The 8,642-nt window shown below is 44.2% G+C and overlaps 1 protein-coding gene across 1 annotated transcript in view; it reads left to right on the top strand.

The window, feature by feature from the left end:
- The first annotated feature begins 4,130 nt into the window (after positions 1-4,130).
- mboat2a (membrane bound O-acyltransferase domain containing 2a) overlaps positions 4,131-8,642 on the top strand; it is a 41,556-nt gene continuing 37,044 nt past the window's right edge. Inside the window, exon 1 of the mRNA XM_076748660.1 lies at positions 4,131-4,528. Coding sequence (XP_076604775.1) covers positions 4,292-4,528 — 237 coding nt within the window. The 5' untranslated portion in view covers positions 4,131-4,291. The remainder of the gene's footprint in view (positions 4,529-8,642) is intronic.

Genomic DNA, 8,642 nt, shown 5'->3' with positions numbered 1-8,642 from the left:
CCTGTAAAGCCGAGCTCTTTAGGTGAGTATCAGTCTGTGAGGGAGAGGCGGCGAGGAAGGGGATGGGGTTGCCATGACAATGCCAAGTTTAACGAACTGCGTCTCTGTTCGTGATCTTGGGTTTAATTGGATATCACTGAGGGAGAACAAAAACGCAGTTGAGTGGAGTGACATGGATGCCGTGAAGCTGCGTCTGTCTTGCTGTCTGCCTGCCTTAATGTGATACTCTGGCTCTCTTTCTGTAGTTATGAATGATCAGTGGTGATTATATAAGAGCTGCAATCCATGAAGTGCACGATGAGTGTTAAAGAGAGCACGTGGTGATGTAGAGGAAGAGAGAAGGGACTCCCAGAGGTGCTCGGCATAAATAAATAACCGACAATAACAGAAGCAATTGCTGTATGTCATGCATGTGTTGAAGTAAGAGAGATGTTTTATCTATTTGTTATATACACGTATGATTAGTCGTTAATTATAGTCAAGAGATAAACAGCCATTGCATTAACTGCACTTTTGTTTGCTGCTCTCAAATGTAATCTAATGTAAGTTACTTAGCCCAACAGTGTTTTTGCTCAGCCAGCATTTCTTTAACATTTGATGGATTCCTTTTGCAGTCGATATGATGTGCTGGCTCAAAAAACCCTGGAATACACCAGCGATTGTTAAATAATTTACTATGCTCATCCCTTGCAGGCAGACACACACAAATACACACACACACACAATATGCGCTGAGTCATTCTTCCACATACAGTCAAAGTGACTGGGATTCAAAATCAGGCTCACTAAAATGTATTGCTTCGCAGCAAAATGCAAACTCTTTTAAAACAAAAGCAAACAAAAAGTGCAGCTGAAGCAGAGTGAGTAACTGCCAGCGGGACAGCAAGCACGGAAAATGCAGTGTAAGAAGCAAAGGTGTACTAACGCTGCAAGCGCAGACTGTTAATGGGGAAACATAAGCATGACTAACAAGGACATTCCTGAGAGACACACAAACTTCACGGTGAAATGAAAAAATATTAATTATCCTGCAGAAGCAGGTGAGTTTTCTTTACAGTCCTGTGTTGCCTGGTTTAGGAGTACATCACAAACACAACACAAGCCCAAGGTAATTCCACTATAGCTGCCCTTGCCATCAAACAAGCAAAAACAAGCCAACAGCATGTTGTGCAATTTATTCAATTGTTTTATAAAGAATTTAATATATTACAAGACGCTTCCTCTGTCATCTGTTATCATCATGTTCATCTTCAACTTTATTTAGACTGAAGTCATATCATTTAATGGAATTCAAGGGCACAAACACCCGGCAGCTGTGACAGCATCACTTTCCACCAGAGCTGGTTAATGACCTGCCTTGCTGCAGCTCGTCTGATGCACCAGATAGTTCCTCTCATTTCTTATGTGGTGGAGCGCCACTTCTTCCTCCTCCTTCATTCTCCTTGTCCTCCCAGACATGAGCTCAGACATAATAACTGGAACCTGTCCGCCAGGGCACCCGAATGTCCCCTGTCACTGGAGTTTGTTTCGGCCTGCATATGGAGTTGAAATTTGGTTTTCTCTGCATCTTGCTTTCTGTCCAACAAGTTTAACTTCCCTGTAGTTTATCTGACCCAAATAATTGTTGGACAAACTCCCCAAAAATCCTTCTACCTAAGAGAAACAACTGAAGAAACTTGATGTGTACAGAATAGACTAACATGGTAAAACTGCAGTATGGACTCTCAAAATGACAAGATTATAAATAGACTGTAACATATGATGAGCCACACTACCTCCTCTCCATCATGGAGACCTGGAAAGAGGACAGTCCACATGAACTTAAGCACACCATTTATGCAGGTAGGAGACAGGAACAGACACACAGAGGCAAACAGAAAGAGAAGAGAAGAGAAGAGAAGAGAAGAGAAGAGAAGAGAAGAGAAGAGAAGAGAAGAGAAGAGAAGGGGCAGAATCTCCTGGAGGACAGAGATCCAGATCCACAACATCTGGAATGAAGCACTGACAGGCAGGAGAGACAGAGAGAGAAGTCCAAGTACTGTCCAGTACAGAGAAAAGAGGATAATGAAGACGAAGAAAAAGAGGAGAAAGTCGAGAGAGAGAGAGAGAGAGAGAGAGAGAGAGAGAGAGAGAGAGAGAGAGAGGGGTATAGAGCTGCTTTTGTGGGACACAGAGGAAGGTTAGAAAGATGGAGTGGTTTTCAGATAATTCACAGTATTCTTGTCAGCAGGACAAACGTGGACGGTAAGTACTAGTGTTAATAGTATAACTGAGGCTGAGGCCATGGAAGGATCATGGTAAATGGTATAGTGTCATGAGAGTTAAGGTGGAAAGTTAAGTTTAGATGTAAATGCCTCAAGAGAGTCAGAGCTGTCTGACAGCAGGGAGGGGAGGGGGCATGATAGGAAAAGACCCAGCTGAGCCCTTTCTAAGACAAGGAACTGACAGGAGGCCTGTATTCTGAGAGCGCTGTGCACGTGATGGGATGTAAGGGTAAAGGAGATCAGACAGGTGTGAAATACTCACACTTTTGTAAGTCTTCAGGAGCACCTTTAAGTTTAATCTAATGTGGATATGGAGGCATTGAAGGGAAGCTACAGCTCGTGTTTCTAGTTTTAGTTCAAATGAATCTGGGGGCTTTTAGTGCTGGCACAACGGCAGGATTTCATCTTATTGCTTTCTTTTGCTGTCTGTTGTGTATAAGGTGAGTGATATGAATAATTTGCTTTCTATTTAATTGTCTATCGCTGCCCCTTTTATGCATGTTTTTGAATCAAAATGGTTCCTGAGAGGATTTCCCTGTACCTCAGCCACTATGACCACTGCAAAAGTGGAAGACTGCGAAGTCAGATGAGTTGTCATTAGTTTGTCAGTGCTGCCCTCTATTGGCTGCTGTGCCACGTTGCAAGCTTTCTTCAAACATAACTCGATTCGTTCAGGGGAAAATATCTGTAATTGCATGGTATGATCACAACTCCAGAATAACTCCAGAATAATGTAGTTTATGGTTAAAAAAATGTATTACAGTAAAATTTTAAACCTAACTAGATTTAGAGATGGATGATCTCTGAATATGGGATAAAATCCTGTGTGTCCTTAATGTTTAATCCTTTCTTATGGAAACGTTTCCTTCACGAGTTTTACTCAGGAAACATAATGCATTTATTTATTAAACTGTATGTTCAGTAGGGGTCTGGAAAAACTCCCTTTAACCACTAGGTGATGCTGATAGACAGTGAAGAAAAAAAGGGATGCTGCAAGTCAAACTTCCAAGAGACTATTGCATAACGTTTCAGGCAACCAAAAGCAATGGGACTGATAATAACAGTTTAGTTTTCATGCACAGTTCGCTCATACCCTCCACGTTTACATGCATGCTTATCACTGCAACTTCGCGTATGCAGTGCACTCAATAATGGAGCTACGGGGTCTCATCACTGAGCTAAATACAGGTTGTATGTGGATGTGTCTTGTAAAATTGTTGCTCTCTGTAGTTCATGCAGCTTAAACAAAGCAGTGCAGCTGCAGGCCTCGCTGCTCACTTTGAACAACCATGTCTGGCCTCATTGTTTCTCCACCGAGCCCTGCCAAATGCCCGCTGACGTCACACGTTTTCTCCTTCACGTGTGGAATGCTAGAAATGTGGGAAGGATGGAGACCACATGCTACATTGCTCGGCTCAAATTCAATGTGCCGTGACGACTATTAATCAAAGACTGCTGATGAGGGGTCCTTTCTCCATACAATAGGTCAAATAGATGGTTATGACGGTAGGCTGGGCCGCCATCTCTCCACCCAAGTTATCGCCACATTTATTGACACCAAAGATACTCTGCTAGCAAGATAGTTCACGTCCCTCTCTACCGTAATAGTAACCATTGTCTCCTTCGTGGGCTATGAATCGGATTACCAGACACAGAGGTTAGTTAACAGGAAGGAACAATTTATCTTTTCCTGTACAAAACAGTGAGAATTTTTTTTTTTCTTCCGGACACGCCGCGCATGCTCACAACAGGAACCTTCGTTAAGTTATTTAAACTCCTCTTAAAACGAGGATTTTAGTAGGTTTTTAACTTTTTGTCAGTAGACACATAAACGACACCCACTTCGTTTGAATTAAATGGATGTACGGCAGCAGGAAAAACGCCACAAGTGAGGCACTCACACCGACTCCTCGTTAAAAAAGTAAATAAATAAATCAAACGACGTCTCGCGCTTCTAACGGTCGACAGACGAAAGCGAGGGCGGTCAAGCGGGGATTATCTCGCTCTGGTTTGGTACTCTTCGTTGGATGTGTGCCGCGGATGACAACCGTCCAGCCCGTCGCAACAACAGCAGCAGCAGCAGCGGCAGCGGCAGCGGCGTATCTATCATCGCAGCAGCCGAGGGGCGTGAAGTGAACCGGAGGAAGGAGAGAGAAAGGATTTACGGACACCGACCAAGCATGGCTACCCAAACGACAGCATCATGCACTGGATCCGCTCTGTTGCAGCCAATCAGCGAAATTATCAATCTCCCTCTCGACCAGGTATGTTTTCGGGTGGAGAAAATATCGATACATGAACCGCCTGAGTTGGTGATGTGTTTTGAAAAGGCACAGTTATCGCAGTTAGCTAGCATGTGTGCAGAGGACGTTAGCAGGGGCTGATGATGCGCAAACGTTAGCCTAGCCTTCACACAGTGCGGATTTATTGAAAACGAGCGCACAAAATCTCTGTTGGTGTTCCACCATCACCATCAGCTAGTCCCCCCGTCAAGCTACACTGAAGCTAATGGCTTTTGTCTCTTCCCTTTCTAATCCAGTGGTTCCCAAACTGGGGTCCGAGGACCCCTCAGAGATCCTTTGATCTGCTTTTCCATCGGATCGCCAGTTTAATCTGGATTAACCAGTCAAATTTCACCATTCACTTGAAGTTGGTAGAGCAGTGTGTGTTTGGGCCGTTAATCTGCTATTTTATAACCATTTTGTCATTCCTGAGAAACAGGCAACAGAATCAAGTTTTATGTAAGAAAAAGCTGAGCTGTAAAATGGTTTCTTAAGGTGGTAAAGGTTGGTTTTCCATTTTAAGAAGGTAGTTTAATTTTATTTAGAATGAGATCTTTGATTCGACTTGATTCAAACATGGTTATTCAGTGGCTCTTCATTTCCCAGCCACCTGAAGCACCATCAAACCTGGGGAAAGCCATGCGGCCCATGTTACTACAAGGCAAAGGCTATATTTTAGAAGACCATAACTGTAGAAATCACAGCTCATGGAGTTTTACACTTTTACAACCAAAACCAGGTCAAAAGAAAGTGAATAAGCAAAACGGAACAAAACATGTGGTTTGTGTTGTCGCAGATGACTTTGCTGGTCATCCTGTCTTATCTGTACTGAGAGAGCACGCCACACCTTCTCCAGTCAGCCCTTTACAGGAAGCCTGAGCTGGGTTGGGTGGCTGTATCTCTGGTTGGTCTGGAATTATGGCATTATATTAACAACTGATCGTTTTCTGAAGTGGAATTCGTTGCAGCATGCGAGCAAATGTTTGCCTTGCAAACACGTTCACAGACACCACCACACCCACACTACCACACATGACATGTATGCAAAGCTCAGGTCCACAGCAGTGATTTCAGAGATCACCCGATGTCGCCTGTGGAAGCGGCCAGTCAGGTCAGCGTGGATCAGCGGCCCGGGGTTTGTTAGACAGGCCACGGCAGAAAAGCTTCTCTTTCCAGCCATCATCTCAGCTGTTGATCATGTAATGATTTGCGGCTCGCCCGAGGAAAGTTAGAAACGTCCCATGTTAACTGTTTCCTCTAACTGCGTTGTGGTTTTCATTGTTTTCATATGTTTGACTCAAATTTCCCTCTGAGTTACTGCTTTGATTTCTATCACATAATAGAGCAACAGTCTGTTTTTTGTCTCTTCAAGTTTTTTCTGCTTGTCATCGTTCTGAGATGTATCTACGTCCGATGCCTTCAGGGGCAGAATCTCTTGTTCTTATCTTTAACCTTTACCCTTGTCAGCATGGGATGACACACAAATGACCCACATCTTCCTCCTGTCACGCACTTTTACATACAAGCCTCAATATCTCATGACTCATTCGTCTCTTCCCGTTGGACTTGAGTAAAGCCATGTTGCGCACAGATGAGATCATGAGGGCGTGAAGGGTAGGATCTGATTAAAGTTTGAACTTTTGAGAAAGTGTGAGGGGTTATTTACAATTGAATTCTCAGCATCATGAATTTCACCATTTGTCTCTGGACTGCGTGCTGTGCGAGCTTCTTCTTTATCAGCGCAGCCACCCAGCCATGTGACAAACCTCTTACCTCCTCGTCTTGTTGTTCAAACAATGAATCTATCCGACCTTCTTTCATCCCCCATACCTGCATGTGCAGACTGGAAAGTCTTATTATCTCTCTCCACCCTAAAAAAGCTCCAGTCTCTTAGGAAAGTTGCAGGGTGGGAACTGGCTTTTTAAAAGCTCTGCTCTGCATCATAAACACATTCTCTCAAGCTGGAAAGGAGATCAAGTGCCTTCATACTGCGCCTCCTAATGTGAGGAACAATTAGTACACATCACTGGAATCCCATAGTGCCCTCTGCTTTGAATCTGTAGTTTGTTATTGCAATAAATACTTATAATGATTAAGTACTGCAATCGTGTGCAACTAGTTGTCAGAAAACATGAAAAAGACTTTCGGAAAGAATATACAGTCATCTTGCTCCTTGCTGTCATATCTCATCAGAGCCCCACATGTTTTACGTTTTACATCAGCTGCTTCATTATTATCCGCATCAACAACTAAATTGCAATGCCTCCATATGTCAATATCCCTGTCCCTGCATGGCTTGGTAGTTTTAATATTCCCCAACAACAAGTTTTGTCTGACACCCTCCATGCTGAAGTAGGCTGCACAGGCCAGAATAGGCCTGAAATAGCCTGTGTTGCGTTCATGCGTTATCAAGTAAATAACAAAACCCAGCACTGGGTAGGATGGAGCCCAACACAGACAGAAGGCCCTTCATTTTCATGTATTTACATTGAATGTAAAAACTTCAAAGCACCACGTCAAGTAGGCTAGACCATAGTGTGGACACCTGGCCTGAGCCCGATGTATCCGCGCTCTGGTCTGGACGAGTTCCAAACCCTTTACCCTATTGCCACAGGGCTGTAGTTAGGGGAGGTCTAACAATTGCGATGCAGGAAATGAGAAGTCACCCACCGTCATGTATTTGTTTATTCAAACAGTCGTATTGACTGTCGGAGCTTCGTGCCTCTGGCTCTTCTTGGTCGTTTCTCTCTATTTGAACGAATACTGACTGAGCGAGAGAGAACGGCACAGTACAAGTGGGACATATAATCATGGGCTATCACGGCTCACACTACTTTGCTGGACAGGTGTCACCCTTGAGACAATGTGGTTTGTTAGCTCCCTGCCAACTGGGTACACGACTGTGCCAGGGCCGCTGTCAGCAGCGCAGAAATCAATACGGGCACTCAGACACGGTATGATCTGTGTGGTCCACAGACATTGACACTCATTTTTATGAAGCTGCCATAGTGTGGCACTTCAGTGTATGTTGTTAGGACTGTATGCATCCCATGGGACAGACAGGCCTCTGCTCTGGCCTGTGTCAGAGCTATAATGGGAGCTGTGAAATCTGAACCGATGCTCGGCTTCACTCTTCTTCTCTTGCTTTCTTTCTTTCTCGCACACGCAGCCTGTCCCCTCAGTAACATGCTATTACTAGTTTGACTAATGCCTCCTACTGTATTTTTTGTGCACCCACACAAACACTATGCTCACCCACTCCGGTTCAGGGGTTCTGGTATGGAAAATGTGATTTCTAGGCTCAAATTACACATCCTGATCTCAAGCCGCGTCTGCCACAGATTTGGTTGTGTTTAGCTATTCTCTATCTGCTTGCCATAAAACCTTGAGTGGATTGGAGACCATATCCGGTATGAAGTGCCGCTCTTAAGCTCGAAGTCATTGACCTGACAGTGCTCATCAAGAAAATCCTTGACATTTTACTGCATCTCATGTGGCCTCCCCTCACCTCTAGCTTAGACATCCGTCTTATCCACTGGACCCGGAACCAATTTCTTTGACACAAAAGATAACCTTTAAGTTCAGCTCTCTCTCAGATCACCACATAACACACATAGGCTTCCACTGCTGTTATCGATCTGCAGATGCTGGGTACTGATCTATCCCAGTGCCTTTAGGAGTGAGCGCAGCATTTGATGTTACACACACGGATTCAGAGCTGCCTTTTTCAGATTAGCTTGCGTTATCAGGGGCTAGATTGTAACTGAATCAGGGCCAATGTCTTGGGTGGAACATTTGCTGTCAGAGTCGATGATGCATGTTAATCTCGCAGCAGTATGGTTTTCACGCTGATGGTGTCATTTCAGATCCAGTTTTGTTTTTCCCCCAAATGGTGCGCCCAACAGGCTGTGATGGCATCATAAAGCACAATATCCAGTTTCAGTCTGAAATTTGGAAGCCAGTTGACTCACTCAGCCTCATGAGTTTTCCTCGGAGTCATCAGGTGGTTCCAAACATTGTGTTACTGCAAGGAGTTTTTAGCTGATTATGCAGTCTCAGTTTAATACCGATGCCTCTGTGTGACCTGAACCGACTG

The sequence above is a fragment of the Chaetodon auriga genome, chromosome 14 (genome assembly GCF_051107435.1).
Source record: "Chaetodon auriga isolate fChaAug3 chromosome 14, fChaAug3.hap1, whole genome shotgun sequence".
Taxonomy (NCBI): domain Eukaryota; kingdom Metazoa; phylum Chordata; class Actinopteri; order Chaetodontiformes; family Chaetodontidae; genus Chaetodon; species Chaetodon auriga.
The sequence above is the reverse complement of the archived record's forward strand: the minus strand, read 5'-3'. Positions and strand labels throughout refer to the sequence as shown.